The sequence below is a fragment of the Triturus cristatus genome, chromosome 12 (genome assembly GCF_964204655.1).
Source record: "Triturus cristatus chromosome 12, aTriCri1.1, whole genome shotgun sequence".
In the NCBI taxonomy this organism is placed as follows: domain Eukaryota; kingdom Metazoa; phylum Chordata; class Amphibia; order Caudata; family Salamandridae; genus Triturus; species Triturus cristatus.
The window spans coordinates 132,773,300-132,790,224 of NC_140595.1; the positions used below are offsets into that span (position 1 = coordinate 132,773,300).

The window sequence follows — 16,925 nt, forward strand, 5'->3', positions numbered from 1 at the left end:
CGAACCATCAGTACGCGACTTCTTCTACCATTGGGGATTGGTCTGTTGACATTTAACCAGTGCATTATTTTATTTTTCAGCGACCAGTGATTTTCAAATTGGCCATTACCTATCATGGGAACACCCGTCAAAACAACCACATAGTTATTTGCCTCTGGGGGAAGGTCAATATAGCCACCTCTAAAATTATCTTTGACTGGGGGAACCTGGGTTTCACTGGGAATCGGTCTATTTAGTGTTTCGTGTTTGGGATATTGCAGGTTACGTGTGGGGCCTCGTGGGGGAGCCTTTGGTTTAACGCGAGCTTGCTCCACCGTTACTGTCCTTGGTTTGGGGACAGGTTTTATTGTGGGTGGTACTGAAGAGGAAGCTAGATTGGTTTGGGGTGCGGTAGGTTGTGGCGTTGCGTCAGCTGCAATAATGCCCTGGTTTTCCAGACTTTTCAACCCAAGAGTGGCCAGAGCAATAATGCTCTTCTCCATTTCTAACAAGTTATTTTCTATCCTTGATAGTCTTAGGTCTAGAGGTGACAAAAGTTTTATAAGTGTGTCCCAAACCACCTCTATAAATTCTTTGTTATTATTGGTTAACCTGTCTACTTCGGGGTCCTCACCTGCTGGGGAATTAAGGAGGGGAATAGATGGATTTTTTCCCTGCCCCTCACTACATGACTGAGTATTAGGGGTATTCTCTACTCCAGCATTGGATGCTGTGATGTTGGTCATTGGCAGATCTTTTGGAACAGCAATTTTCGCTTTCTTGCGGAAATAAGCTGAGCGAGAATTGCGTTTCCTCTTCGGTTGTTTGCCACTGGGGATATTATTAGACAGGTTCGGGAAAGATACAATGGGGACAGGGATGTGCACACTAAGAGGTGTCGATGGGGTTTCCTCATCCTTACTTCCTGAGGCAAGTTGGGGAATAGCCGGGGTCGGTGAATGGTGAACATCTACCTGAGTGACTATACAATGTGGGCGGGCTGGACGCTCAGGGGTGACAGAAGTGGCTATGTGGCCTAGGGAGGATTTCTTGGAAAGTGCAATTACTTGGGACACTCTTCTGGCGGCATCTAGTTCTAGCGAGACCCGGGATTGGAGCTTGAATATCTCTTCGTCTATGGCTATGTTGGTGCGGGTTATAAAGTCATCCATGGGGCCCCTGATTTGTGACCCACGTTTAGAAGACTTGCTACGGGTTACCCTTGGATCCATAGCGTTAAGCACTGTGACAAAGGTAGGTCTATTTCCCCTCAGTTATTGATTTAGCTTCCAAAAATATCGAGCCAAAAGGGGTGGGCCAGTCCAGTCCTCTCAGTCCTCGAACGGCCTCAAACGGCCCGCTCTTTGCCCGGTCTTTGCCCGGTCTTAGCCCCGGACGCTCCCGCGCGCTCCCGCGCAGCGTCACTCTCCGATATTTATGGGCCAAAGACCAATGGGGTGTGTTGTAAGAAGTTGGGGGCGGGGCGTTCAGGGAGAGCGGGGCCAGGTGACTCAGCCTCCGGGACCGGGACTCCTGGGAAGGTGAGTCCCGGTTCGCGCTCGCAGCCCTGAAGCCTCACACGCCCCCACAGAGCAGCCAGGCAGGAGACCACAAGCAGGCGGTGAAGGTGAGGAGATTCCGCAGCGGGACCCGCGAAGCGGGTTCCGCAAGTCGTGGGTTTAAGCAGCCCTTACACACAAGCAGCGCCGGCCAGGTCCAACAAACAGCGTCCCACGAGGAAAGGGTCCAGGTGCCTTTTAAGTTGTAAGAAGGTGGGGGCGGGGCGTTCAGGGAGAGCGGGGCCAGGTGACTCAGCCTCCGGGACTGGGACTCCTGGGAAGGTGAGTCCCGGTTCGCGCTCGCAGCCCTGAAGCCTCACACGCCCCCACAGAGCAACCAGGCAGGAGACCACAAGCAGGCGGTGAAGGTGAGGAGATTCCGCAGCGGGACCCGCGAAGCGGGTTCCGCAAGTCGTGGGTTTAAGCAGCCCTTACACACAAGCAGCGCCGGCCAGGTCCAACAAACAGCGTCCCACGAGGAAAGGGTCCAGGTGCCTTTTAAGTTGTAAGAAGGTGGGGGCGGGGCGTTCAGGGAGAGCGGGGCCAGGTGACTCAGCCTCCGGGACCGGGACTCCTGGGAAGGTGAGTCCCGGTTCGCGCTCGCAGCCCTGAAGCCTTACACGCCCCCACAGAGCAGCCAGGCAGGAGACCACAAGCAGGCGGTGAAGGTGAGGAGATTCCGCAGCGGGACCCGCGAAGCGGGTTCCGCAAGTCGTGGGTTTAAGCAGCCCTTACACACAAGCAGCGCCGGCCAGGTCCAACAAACAGCGTCCCACGAGGAAAGGGTCCAGGTGCCTTTTAAGTTGTAAGAAGGTGGGGGCGGGGCGTTCAGGGAGAGCGGGGCCAGGTGACTCAGCCTCCGGGACCGGGACTCCTGGGAAGGTGAGTCCCGGTTCGCGCTCGCAGCCCTGAAGCCTCACACGCCCCCACAGAGCAACCAGGCAGGAGACCACAAGCAGGCGGTGAAGGTGAGGAGATTCCGCAGCGGGACCCGCGAAGCGGGTTCCGCAAGTCGTGGGTTTAAGCAGCCCTTACACACAAGCAGCGCCGGCCAGGTCCAACAAACAGCGTTTTAAAAGATCAATGTAAAAGCTTAAGACTTTTTCTCTTCATCTATGGCTATGTTGGTGCGGGTTATAAAGTCATCCATGGGGCCCCTGATTTGTGACCCACGTTTAGAAGACTTGCTACGGGTTACCCTTGGATCCATAGCGTTAAGCACTGTGACAAAGGTAGGTCTATTTCCCCTCAGTTATTGATTTAGCTTCCAAAAATATCGAGCCAAAAGGGGTGGGCCAGTCCAGTCCTCTCAGTCCTCGAACGGCCTCAAACGGCCCGCTCTTTGCCCGGTCTTTGCCCGGTCTTTGCCCGGTCTTTGCCCGGTCTTTGCCCGGTCTTTGCCCGGTCTTTGCCCGGTCTTAGCCCCGGACGCTCCCGCGCGCTCCCGCGCAGCGTCACTCTCCGATATTTATGGGCCAAAGACCAATGGGGTGTGTTGTAAGAAGTTGGGGGCGGGGCGTTCAGGGAGAGCGGGGCCAGGTGACTCAGCCTCCGGGACCGGGACTCCTGGGAAGGTGAGTCCCGGTTCGCGCTCGCAGCCCTGAAGCCTCACACGCCCCCACAGAGCAGCCAGGCAGGAGACCACAAGCAGGCGGTGAAGGTGAGGAGATTCCGCAGCGGGACCCGCGAAGCGGGTTCCGCAAGTCGTGGGTTTAAGCAGCCCTTACACACAAGCAGCGCCGGCCAGGTCCAACAAACAGCGTTTTAAAAGATCAATGTAAAAGCTTAAGACTTTTTCATGGTCCAGTCGATGAAGTCTCTCCGCCTCTCTGAAGTGGTGAAGAGGATTAAAGATGGGAGTGAAATGGAGTCACAAACTTGGTTCTCAACACTAGTTTGTCTGGAAAAAAGGTGGCACGTTGGCTACACCAAGAGAGCTTGGAGCGCACTCACGAGATAAGCTGAAGCGACGGCAGGGAGTTAGACAGTTCTGAGAGTCAGAAGAGGCATGGAGTAGCTATGCATTAGCTTGCAGATGGTGCACAAGAGGAGCATCAGGAACAAATAGAGATCCCACTATGGTACCAAGGCTGGACTGGATGAACGAGGCATCAGGCGCTTCCTCAGGAGGCTGGAAGGGTGGGGGGCAGGTTTGTTAGTGGGGGACATTTTTGCAGCTGTGCAGTCGTTTTGAAAGCACCCATTGCAGAGTTCCTTGTATATCCAGCAGTTTTCAGGAAACAAGAAAAGTGTCAAGATAACTCTGGTGATTAATGTACCTACTAGAGAGAGATAGGAGTTTTGTCTAGTGGCAGTTTTGACTCATCTAAGGTAGCGCAGAGGGTTAACATGCCTGCAGCAAAGGACGTGTGCCATGCAGATAACTGAACAGTATTGTATGTGCATAGCTTAGTGGGTTACTGCTTTTGACACAGGGGCGTTTTTGTTACTGTTTATTTCATAAATTATTCTCATAATCTGAGCTATGAAGTGTAATCAAAGAGCTACACGGAAACTGCATGGTACAGGTTGGGAAGTTATATATATTTTTTGAGTCTTTCATTATCCTAATGTTTCTAAAAAGGTTTGTGTGAGTAGAAATAAATTCTTATTAGTAAAGCCAACCCTAGCCACTGTGTTATGTTCCGAATCCAGGGTTTGTGCTTTTCTACACCAAGCATTGTTACATTTCCTATACACTGATTTACACACATATTGCTCATTGTCTCTGTATTTGTGTGTGATGTAGAGTCCTCCGACACCATACACCGGTTTAGGAGGCGCTATTAAACAAATTAAATAAATGTGAGAGAGGGGCTATGGGCAGATGTTAGGCACTGTTGGAGGGTGATAGGGAGGGAGTCAGTGAGAGGCCCAACAAAGATTGTTGTATCCTGGTGCACAGTTAGGTCATTATTTACACTGCTTTAAAAGCTAATACAATTGAAAAGATAATGAAAAATGTGTTTTAGAATGCTCCATTTTTGTCCACATTTCCTTGGAGGGGAGAATTCCCCCCCCCCCCCCCCCAAACCTTCTTGTAGTGCTCAGGCTCACTCGCTGCATTCATTATGCACCGTACGGGGGCATTTGGCAAGGGCTCATTGGGTTCCAAGCCCTGTGTGGCTTTACAAACTGTCTGGGAATAAAACTCATCACAGGAGGTGACCTAAATAATGGCGATTGGTCAGGAAAACACAAAAGGTATGAAAGGGCCAACTAATCTATGAGTCACCTGCAAGAATTTTGCTGGGCCAAAGAAAAAACAGACAATAAAACATCCAACCATTTGGCTTGAAAAAGTACAGTTTCGCAGAGAGATTTGCAGCAAGGATGACATTCACAACCTCAGGTGGCAGATCGAATGCAGGAAACACCTGCTGTTCATTCTCTTCACAAGGAAGTGTAGATTGTGCAGGTTCGGATGCTGAATTCCCTGCTGCCACGACAGAAGAGCCTCTCAAGGGGTATCCCAATCAGAGGACAGATACTCATGCCCGGAAGTATTGTGCAATACGGCGCCACTAGGATGACTTGGAAGAGGTTGTTTCTGAGCTTCTTCAGAACTCGAGGCAAGAACGGCAGTGGCAGAAAGGTGTACAGGAGTCCGTGCTCCATTTTAGCCTGCATGCATATCCTAGAGACAGCATTCCGGGAAACTCCAATGCGCAGCAGAATTTTTGACACTGCATTTTGAACAGTGGCGAAAAGATCAGCCAGAGTTCTCCCCACTGTCTGATTTCCTTTTCCACCACAGAGCGCAACTGCCATTTGGGATCCACCAGGCATCCACGGATATACTGGTCAACCTGCTAGGACGTTCATGATCCGGAAAGTACCCTGATGCTCCAGCCAACTCCGGACATGCAGAGCCTCTTAGCACAGGACCAAGGACCCCACTTTGTCCTCCTTGTTGTAGTACCACATGGCGGTGATGTTGTCCATGAGAACCTGTACCAGCCTTGCCCTGATGAAAAGCATTCTGCGCCTTATGTGGAGCTCTATTTCCACAAGAGACCAGAGTCCTCTGATCTCCACCTCTCCCAGATGGCCTCCCCTAGCCAGCAGTAACACACCCGTCTCCACAGTCAGCTCTTGGTGGAAAAGGGAAAGGGGTCTGCCACTGGTCAGGCTGTGGTCTGATAGCCACCACTGAAGATCTTTTGCAATCAGCTCAGAAACCTGGATGATATCTGCCAGGTTCCCTTGGAGCTGGACCCAGGAGACTTCAGATCCCACAGTCAAGGTTCCCTTGGTGCTGAACCGACCGAGGCTTCAGATTCCACTGTCCAGCCAGCATATGCACCTGGAAAAGTGGACAAGCAGGTGCTGCACTAACTGAGATTCAGGATTGAGGCTGAAACATCGGGATCATAGCTTGAATGTCCTAGACTTGTTGCAACAGAGGGAAGACCCTGAACTACACTGTGTCCAGGATAGTTTCTTTAAAAGGAAGTTTCTGTGCAGCAGTCCAGTGTGACTTCCGCTCATTGATCGAGAATCCAAACGATGTCAACAGTATTGCAGTCAGAGGTGGTTTACTGCTGACTGAGGATAGCCCACTTCCACCAGCCAGTCGTCTAGTTAGAGGAAAATTGATATCCCCAATCTCTGAAGATAAGCAGTGACCACTACAGTCACTTTTGTGAGCACCAGGGGCACTGGTAAGGCCAAAGGGGAGCACTGCCAGCTGAGAATGCTCCTGGCCACCTTGTACTACGAGTCACATGAAAGTGGGTATCCTGTAGGCCCAGGGCTACTATTCAGCTGCCCAGATCTAGGGCAGACAGAACGTTGTCCAGTAGGAGCATTTTGAATGTGTCCATCCGAAGGACGGCATTTAGATGGCGATGATACAAATAGGATGAAGGCTCCATCCTTCTTCGGCACAAGGAGAAAGTGGGAGTAACAACCATCCTTATTTTTTAGGCTGTCACCCTCTAAATCACATCTTGGGACAGCAGAGCTCACTCCTCTATCAATTAAATGTAGAGGTGCTCCTCTGAGAGCAGCACTAAGACGGGCAGAAGCTGTGGTAAACAGCAAAGAAATGGGAGAAACTGGAGTATGCTGGTGTACCCATCTGTCAGATGTAATGGACTGGGAGAAAATTTCAAATCCTGCGTGCCACAAGGTGGTTTTGTGCCTCTAAGGGCTAACCAAAGAGGCTTGAAGATTGATGATGCACAGGGGAGGTGAACTAGGAAAGCCAGTGCAAATGACCACGTCCCCTCCCCCTAGTCAGTGGCCACGATAGGGCTAAGGGGACTGGAGCAGGGGTGGGGGACCTGACGCAGTCTGTATGCCAACCCATAAAATAGTCCCAGAATGACCAAAACTGATTAATGTAGGTGTCAAAAGGCCTAAAGAGACTGCTGTCACCTGGCTATACTTGAAAATCTTCAGGGTGGAATAAGGATTTTTGCCACAAAGAATGGATTAATTAAACGGCATATCCATGAAGGATTGCTGCACATCTCCAGAAAAGCATGCAGATCGGATTTGCGTGTGGCGACAAAGCATTACTCTAGTGCTGACTGCTTTCACAAAACAGTTGGTAGTATCCTGGAAAGCCGAATTAAATATTTGACTGCATCCTGTCCACCCAGAATGATTTGAGTCAAATGGGCCCTGAAATCTTTACTTGCCACATCCCAGGCGACATGTGTATAGTGGGCAAGTAGATAACTGGCATTGACCCAACTGCTATAAATGGGGGTATCTAATTGACAGAGGTATGCTTCTTTGTCCAAGTAGGGAGGCTTCCTTCTAGTCAGCACTTAATTGTCAACACAGGAGCTTGGCAGTCTACCACAAGGTGGCGCGGTGAGGCTAGTTTAGACATTATCACAACAGTTAATTATTATTTCAACATACAATAAAAAATGACTATTACGCACCACCCAAGCCATTCTTATAGCTTTTGGGGCCTGAAATAGTCTGAATTGTCAGACTTGTAGGAGTGCGATGGTTAGTAGATGTGTTGGTACTGCCGTTGGCAGCGCTGGCAGGGGCAATGTGTGGTGCAGGCTGCAGTGGCCTCTTGACGAGAGCCCTGGAGCTTCTTTGTTTATTTATTTTACTAATTAAGCACTGGCGTCACTGTTTATCGCCTCAACAGGATGTAACTGCAAGGTGACCATTATTGATCTCTGTACCTTCAGAGCTCATTCGTCTGTATGCGCATAGGCATTCAGAGGATCACAGAGCAAAAGAGGTCTGAATACGCATAGGCATTCAGAGGATCACAGAGCACAAGAGGTCTGTATGCGCATAGGCATTCAGAGGATCACAGAGCACCAGAGGTCTGTATGCGCATAGGCATTCAGAGGATCACAGAGCAAAAAAGGTCTGAATACGCATAGGCATTCAGAGGATCACAGAGCACAAGAGGTCTGTATGCGCATAGGCATTCAGAGGATCACAGAGCACAAGAGGTCTGTATGCGCATAGGCATTCAGAGGACCACAGGGCACAAGAGGGGTCTACACAGTATTATGCAGACCACATTTTGAAGACTCTAGATTAAATTGTCCCAGTCACACTGCATCCTTATGCCGGCTTCCAGCTCTGCTATGCCGATACAATGTTGCAATTTCAGCCTAAAGAGGTGTGAATGTTGCCATTATGCAGCAACCTCGTGCAAAGATTCTGTAACACCTCTTACCATGACATTCTGTCTTCTTAGCAAAGCACTAGCTGTAGATATAATGAAAGAGCTGTTCTCCACCGAGGGCATTAAACGTCCATGATCGTTGTTCGTGGTTTGGGGTAAGCAAGGAAGGACAGTTTTAAATAAGGCCGGAAATAATGTGCAGCGATTCGGACAAATGGAACCTGTTTGTATCCAACAAAGATGTCGTCAAAGGACATCAGGTCCAGAAAATGAAGTCACAAAGGCTCAGGCAACAGTAACCAAAACAGTGAGCTGCCACATTCTTTCGAAGCAGAAGAAACATTGTATTCCTTTGCCATGGGGTGAAGTATGAGATGCCTTTCGTGGTTTCAGTTCATGGGAGCCTCGATGGAAAAGGCCTGCTGTCTGCAGGAAGCACCCATGCCAATAGACCCGACTCAGGAGGGAGACTCACGCTCTTTGAAGACAAACATCGCTTTTGTTGAGGTGTCTCCCGCCTGAAACTGCCTCGGCTTCAACTTAAATCAATATGAAAAATCCATTCCCCCAAGTTTATTCTTTCTAAAAAATCTTCCACTCTCCTTTTCAAAAACGAAGGCATGTATAAGAAAGCATGTTTGCTTGGTCAGCTAACAAAAACAATTCTAAAAATAAATACATGCTATAAAAAAATAAAGTGACAAAACACTGACAAAGAATAAATAAATATGAATGAACACAGTTGAAATAATTGCTAGATTTGTGAAAATTTGCAGTTGTAAACTCTGATTCTTTGAGTGATCAGCGAAGGTGTTTGCTAAAAGAGAATAAAGCTTCTTTAGGTAAATATGTGAAAAGCGGCAGTGATGTATCTGCAGGGGCTACTTAATTATTTCGGGGAGTTGAGGCCTATGTAGACCAATCTATAAATTTGCCAGCTTCACTGTTCAGCTGTGTGTGCCATTTGAAGATTGACTTACAGCTTGTACAATGCACAGGTAGTTGAATGCACGTCTGAGCCATTTCCTCCCAATCAGTCGCGGCTGGCATGACTCGAGGGTGGAGGGGTGGATGGAGGGTTTGTGCAGGGGTTCGGGCGGGGAGGGGGGGGTGACTAAACAATATTTAAAAAAAATAAACATACCTTCCCGGGTCCCGTGACGTCGCGGCACCTGGCCGGGTCCCGTTTTCCTGCTCTTCTGCCACACAGGAAGCAGGAATTCTCTCTCCCCTCCCCTCCCCTCAGCCAATCCCAACCCTGCAATGGAAGCGTTGTGATTAGTAGGGACAGCGCCCAGCCGGGCACCTAGGAGGAGACACTTTTCTCCATGTAGGCTGAACACTCTCCATTTTCTCCATGTAGACTGCGTGCAGCCTACATGGAGAAAAGGGAGAGTGTGCATTACTGGTTTGGTCGGCCGTAGAGGTCGACCAAACAGTCAGGGCCCTCAACATTGAGCAAGCCACTCCTTTCAAACCCGCCCACCCGCCCGCTCCCAATCAGGCATACCCTTCTGCTTTCTGGCAGTGCGAGAAGCAGAACCATTTTATGTTTCTGCTTCTGGCACTGCGAGAAAGCAGTGGGGCGACGCTCCTCCGCCCTAATGGAGGAGCAGCCCCTGCTTCTAACAGGCACCAATGAGGGACAAAGGCACAGAATGTGTAGAACTGTTTCATCTTTACATCCAGAGGTGACACTTTGTGGTGCTGCAGGTTTAATTCCAATAACATGTCAAATCTTTGGGTGGAAGTCTCCCTGTCTGAGCGAAAGTCGTTTTTATTTGTTGTATGTTGAAAAGATAATTTCTGAATATTGGTGTAAAATTGGATCGTTAAGTTTATTGTCATCCAGACATAACTCTTTTTCATAATTGATCTTTGTCTTGCATGAAAGAGTCTTTTGCTCCTTTCTTTACAAATCATTTAACTGAAGCACAGGGCATTGCCGTGTCCCACAGGTATTTAAGATGAAGAGTGGGAACAGATTTTCCTGGGTACTCTCTCCATGAGTTCCATTCTTACTGGTGGCAATTTCTGCCCCAAGGATTTTTGTCGTGATTAACTCATTTTTGCCTAGTTTTGATTAACACTCCTTGATAAACAAGGACTTACTTCACTAGCCCAAACTCTAGCAAATCTGTACCTGAGATGTGCTCGGCCGGAGGTAAAAAAGACGCCTACATGTTTTTGAGTGTAAAATGTTCAGATTCTTTGCGTCTCTCCCTCTCAGTAATTCAGACCTATCACACAGTGTTGGTGAGAGGTTGCTGCTGGTGACAATTAGGATTGGCTGTAGGGAGGGAGCCTTCGGTTTCTTACTTAAGGACAGAAAAGAATTTATAGAACTCATGTGAGGGATTAAGTTGCATCTCATATGAATATTTTTATTTCCCTTTGATTTATAGCTTCCACAGAGATCACAACTTTTGTTTTCTTATTGTTTATTTCCAGGCCATATTTTCCAGTATAACAAGCTAGGGCTGTTAAGGATCTTTAATGCTGAATTGCTGTTTTACTTAACAGGACAATGTCGTATGCATACTGGTTAGATGCAGCTAGCCTGTTGGCCAGACGCGGAATATGAGAGTTCACGCAGTAACCTTCCTGCCTTTTCATCCTGTTCATAGTGGCATTGGTGAAGATGGGCGACAAGTTCTTTGCTCTCCTTCCTATAGATTTAAGTGAAGATGAATTTGACTTTAATAACATCTTTAGGTTGGCAGGCGAGTGTGCTCTCGAATACACCTCAGTGCGCAAGAGAAACTCAAGTTCTCACTGTATTCTGGCCAGATTAGCACATATGAATGAATGAATGAAAGTTTTTACTGCGTGATTGCTTAAAATCATTTGCAATATTCCAAAGATAGTGCAATTGTAAATATACCCATTTAAAATTGGGCTCATTGCCTAATATTTAAGAAAAACAGTAAAATATATATGCCCACTAAAAACACCACTTGACCATCAGCAGTTAAAAGTTGTATGCAGCTCCTAGTCATAAAACAAACAGTAACACATACTAACAGCAGCTGTTCCTTTTGTTCAATATTCCAGTTGTGTCCCAGCCAAAAGCCCTAGGCATTAAAGTGCTAGTGTGCTTCTAATAGCATGCTAAGGTGTGCATTATAGCTGCCTGAGGACATCTTCGCCTCCTAGGTCACTCAAACGTTTTGATTAGTTGCTTACGGTTTGTTTGTACAGGCCACAGTCAAGTCATCATGCCCTTGTTGGTTGGACAACCGGGCACGCACCTCTGCCATGTATTTCCCAAATGTGCCTAGTTTGAGGTGCTAGAGAACGATACTGATACAGCTTCTGTGCATGTCTGGGACCCTTTTGATGGAAGCATGGGTTTTACGACATAGTATAGCAGACCTGGGCAGCAGCAAACCAGGTGGAGCAGGCACTCCTCTCTATACTTACAAAATCTGCATTTGGTTACATGTGCCAAAGAGTTCCAACCGGGATTTAGCTCTCTTGTTCGCAAGGGCACCAGCCTGGCCCATTGGAGGTCTTTTATGAACTTCCTTCCAGTGCTTGGTTCAGACATGGCTGTGTTCTATTTTCCTATTATGGTGAAATTAAACCTTGTTGCCCTCCCTTGGCTAGATAGTTAAGTTTGTCTGCTTGCCGTAATAATTGACGAGTGTGTTTGTTTGTTCATAGCATTCTTAATTGCAGCATAGCTCATCCCTTCCAAAAAACTGTTCTCCATTGCGAAGCCGAGTACCCCCACAGCTTTTTGCATGTAGCTGTTCCGCAGATTGGCCGTTCCTTCGTATATTGGTCTAAGCACACTTTTTGAGCATCCTGTGAGTGCTTTAATGACTTGGTAATAATGTTTCACCTGTGTTCCCAAACATTCATTGTTTTGCTTGACAAGGCCTAACTCCAGGCGGATCAGACTGTTGCGGCATATATAGGTAACTTAAAGATATGTTTGTACACCTGACACTGGGAGTTTTCATGCAAACTCCCCATTAGATCAGGGAACACTTGTTGTGCATAGCCTGCTATCGCCGGTATTTTGAAATGTATCACCCTCCGGATTGGCAGCGTTGTTGGACTGCACAGCTTACCCGGAAGTTTGCATGAAGCATTGATTGTTGATTGAGCCTTGGACTTCATTCTTTGTTGGTGTGAAGTTGCCTTCCCAGTATCACTGAGCCAAGCCCCAAGGCAGGTGTACGTCCTTCTGGTGGCAATAATCTAGGCGCCCAGTCTCCAGCTGAGTAAAGCTTTTTTTGCTTTATGTCCAAAAGCCATCACCAAGGTCTTGTTTGGGTTCACAGCAAATTCATTGCTTTCGTTCTAGATGTTAAGAGCATCCAGTCCCCTTTGTAGTCCAGTTTTGGTGTGATCCTTTATTACCAAATTGTCTAGGTACTGTAATAAGTGAACTCTATTTGGGCCAATATTGGGGATTGCGAGGTTTGCATTTTGACACATCTTCGTCCCCAAATCTGCGGTATATACATTGACGAGTGTTGGGGCAAGGACACAGCCCTGGTTTAGGCCTCATCAGTGTAGTATGTTTTTGAGATCGTTTCCACAGCTAATTTTATTCTTACCTAAGTTTTGCTTTAGAGTAAAATGACTGCTTAAAGTTAATTTACAGGTATTTACATTTTCTTGTGTTACAGTTCAAATGACATCCAGCAGGCTTTCCTTTCACATTCCCAGTACCCCATCAAGATTGTCACATAATTCACTGTACTTTTTCTTTATTGCAAGTGAGAGGGGCTTGTAAAAAACAATCTCAATGTTAAAAAATATAAGCAGCAATTTGGCAGGAGGCAGAGCTTGACATTTGACCTCTGTCATTGCAGTACAGCAAATGTGACAAGAGACATATGGAATTTAAAGGTATTCTAATTGATTGCTAGACTTTCGTGAATTGGCTTGCGAATCTCTGTCCCACAGTTTGAGAAACACTGTGCTAGACAACTGTGAAACCCACAGCTCCACAGGAAGATTAGTATCAATAATTTCCAGATGTTTTTACAGTATTTACTGGTTGAGGACAGTGAGCCCAGAGAAGTCAGCCAGAGGTCCTGATCCCAGTGTTCAACAAAAATGCTGAAAAATAGCACCTGTCTTAATAGGACTGAGTCTTAAAAAGTTGTGATGCCTTCTGGGAACAAACAAAGAGTGTTTTGGCAACAAAAGAAGTGCTGTCAAAAGAGTTATCAGAATGTGGCAGCAATGTAAAAAGAAATTCCAGAAGAAAATCTAACATGCTACTGACTCTGTGACCAACTATTCCCCAATTTGGCAGTCTGCCATCCCTAATGTTATAAGTTAAACTCTGCTCTGAGCCTGTTCACTTTTTAGAGATGATCCTTTCAGGTGACTGAAGTGCCGCAGAGTTGACCCATGTTACGCCCGGCGCTTTCCGTCAGTCTCTGATTTTAAGAGTGCCACAAACTGCTTTAGTTTCTTTTTCTTTTAAAAGTGATGGCTCTAGCATCCCCTCGTGATGAATGCAGTTTTCTCCTAAGCCAGAAGGTTCTATGGGTTTAGTACTTGACATGGGCCACTAAGCATGTGTAACTGAATGCTCCCTGGAATTACCACTATGTCACCCCGAGTGGGAAGGGTATCCCCAGACGTGGGTCTCTTGCTCTCCATGCCACTGGAATCAAGCTATCCTGGCTGAAGAGGGGTGAAACCCCGAAACCGGTCCTAGGATGCTTGTTTCCAGTCCAGGGAGGACCTGGCTTGGCAGTTCGGGCTGGACTGTTCCCATGAGGCACAGGCTCAAGACTGATTTGCACATGGCTGGGTTAAAACTGGAACGGCATGGTGAGCAAAAAAACAATGGATTTAGGCCCAGATCTCTCTACTGGGGTGAATGTATGACATTGTTCTGCATTCGGTCCATCAACTGTTTTTTTGCACTAATTCAAAGGCAGCTTAGAGAGAATCACCCTTGTAATAAAAACGAATTATTATTATTTGCAGGTAACAGGTCACACAAGTAATCCCTAACTAACAAGGATGAAGATACAAAGGCCAACTATGAGCATGGCATTTCTCTGCTCAGATCCATGGAGTGATTTTGGTTCTTCTCAGCACATGAAAAACTAACACGCGGAAGAGGTCAGACCCTGGTCAGAGTCAACTCATAAGCAATACATTAACTTCAAAGGGACATAGTGACTGACAAATTACTTTAAGCACCACTTAGAGCCATTAAAGCATAAAAGCAGGGGTGTAGCTTGGGGTGGGGGGGGGGGTTGAGGTGTTACACCCCAGTAATAAATGTATCTTCTGATAAATAGTTGGGGACAGGTGCTTTCAGTTGGGTATTGTGAGGTGTCAGTCGGATTTCAACAGGAAGTTTTCCATACACGCAGACAAAAACGCACACACTCTCTCACTCTGTTTCGAACGTCCTCAAAAATGTTGGTTATTTTACAAAATATTGCGTTTTCCCCCTTGGTGCTCCTACCGATCCGCATTCCTCTCCCTTTCCACCGCCCCTTAGTACCCTCTTATGCACCCTGGTTTTCGTATGATGTATTTAAACATTATATGCCAGCCTCATTTTGGGAAAATCTGATGCTCACCCCCTCCTTCAATCTTACTGACCAAGCTACGGTCCCACATAAAAGCACAGTCTTATCTTATTAGCCAATGGTAGGGTGCCTACTGAGTTTTTTTGAGCCCTTGCTAAAAATATTGAGTCTCAGAACATGCTATTAACTCAACAGCTTGAACTGACAGAAGGTGTCACATATGATGCAAGGTAACTCATCAAGATAGCCATTTACTTCAGCTTCCACATTTCCCTTTCTTTCTTCCAGATTTATTTTTGTATAAAAAGTGGAGTGAGTGTTTATGTCTTTTCAATTACGAGAAAAATAATTCAGTACAATTTTTGGAAGCTTTGTTTCCCAGATACCGTGCAAGCACGAATCAATATTTTCAAGATGTTAGGCTATTTATTTTTAAATAGAATCCTTGCTGCTACACCAAGCTTTTTATAATTCTCATTTAAAGAACAATTGCCTACTAGTACAGTTGTGGTTGGAAACCAGTCAGACTCATTGCTGAGGCGGATCTCTCCAGTAAGGCATAGTATGTACTGAGAGAAAGGGTATTAGCTTTAGAATAATTCTCACTATACCAGTGACCAAAATAAATGGGCTCCCGTGCATCTAAGGCAATGTAATGCAAATGGTGGCTTAGGGCCATATGTCAAATATGTTTTTGAGGTAATAGACAGGTTGAATCACAAATCAGCTTGTTTGCAACAGCAACAACATGTTTTATAGTACAAATGCCAAATTGCAATTCAGTAACTACCGAATTGCAATTTGATTCAGCGATTTGGTAGTTGGAAGGAGTGTGTTTAGGGGTCCCTTTCAACTATCAATTTGCAGTAGTGTTAATGTTTTGCTGCCGAACTACAGGTTGCAAAACATGCATTTTTACCCACTACTAAAATGCAGTGGTAACCATTTGCAAATGGGAAGGGTACACAAAAGATCCCCATCCCTTTTGAGAATGTAAACAAAAATATTTTTTGTGAGTAGGCAGTGATCCCACAAAACGTAAAAGTTTCATTTTCTATTTTCCTTGAAAGTAAACGGGCTGCACTTAGAGAAAACAATATTGCTTTATTAAAAAGCAATCACAGACATGGTGGTGTGCTGACCCCAGCAGGCCGCCATCCATGTGATGGCTATCATTCCTAATGGGTCGTATATTAATATTAATGAGGAAGGTCAATTTGTGACCCACTAGGGATTAGGGATTGCATTTTCCAAATTGCGTTTCAGACTTTCAGTAAGAATCTCAATTTGGGAAAAGCAATTCTTGCACATTGCTCCCTCATCTTTAATAGTATAGTTATTTTGCAGCTGTAACTTCTCATTAGAAAACAAATAAAATTCAAACAATGCTTTGAAACATTAACCAAAAAAGCCTGAATCAGAAATCAGACAATGAATTGGACTGCTCACCATGTATGGCGTCCTGCCTAGCCCTTTCCCTCGGTGGTAGATGGGGTGCAACATCGCGTCCAACAGTGTCCTGCCAGTTCTGTAACTCTGGCACTGGCTTGAGATCAGGACGAAGGGAATCAGCACCAGCAAACCATAAATTAGGGGATTCAATGCTCCTGAAAGAGTTATAAATACATGGGAAATTATTTTTAATATCAAGGTTACACTATTTACAAACACGTTATACTAACTGCATGTCCACAATTGAAGACCGATGCCGTGATGAAAAACCAGATTAGTTTGTACTTTCTAGTCTATCATCCAATTGCCCCCACTATTATGTGCATTGTTCTCCGGAAAAAAACACAGAACTACAACTTTGGCCCAAAACCTGCTCAACCTTGAGCAGCCACATATAGTATGTGTCCAATTCTCCCCTCCTTCCATATTGCACTGAAGTTAGTTTGCCGAAATCTGCGGATTTATTTTATGGAGAAAATCGGGGGTTCTATATAAAAGTTTTTTAATGTAAAATTTAATATGTCATGTATTTTCCCCTTTCAATAAAGAGAAATTAAACTCATTAATCTGATCCCAAGCTGCAATGGATATCTGGAGGCCTCCTTTGAATGCCATTTTTTGGGTGGCTTTCCCATGAAGTTTATCTGCCACCTGGATGCGTGCGTCAGAAGATACTGATTTTCTTGCGGGTTTTAGATTGTATCAGCTCCCCAGCGAGTTTCATAGTTTCAATTATGTGTAAGAGATTCAGCTATCGTAAAACATAACTAATTTTAATATTGGACCATTGAATATTTT

General features: G+C 46.2%; 1 protein-coding gene across 1 annotated transcript in view; it reads right to left on the reverse strand.

The window, feature by feature from the left end:
- LOC146772886 (rho guanine nucleotide exchange factor 11-like) overlaps nt 1–16,925 on the reverse strand; it is a 247,522-nt gene that overhangs the window by 221,702 nt on the left and 8,895 nt on the right. The window contains 1 exon segment of the mRNA XM_085637041.1: nt 16,125–16,282. Coding sequence (XP_085493167.1) covers nt 16,125–16,282 — 158 coding nt within the window.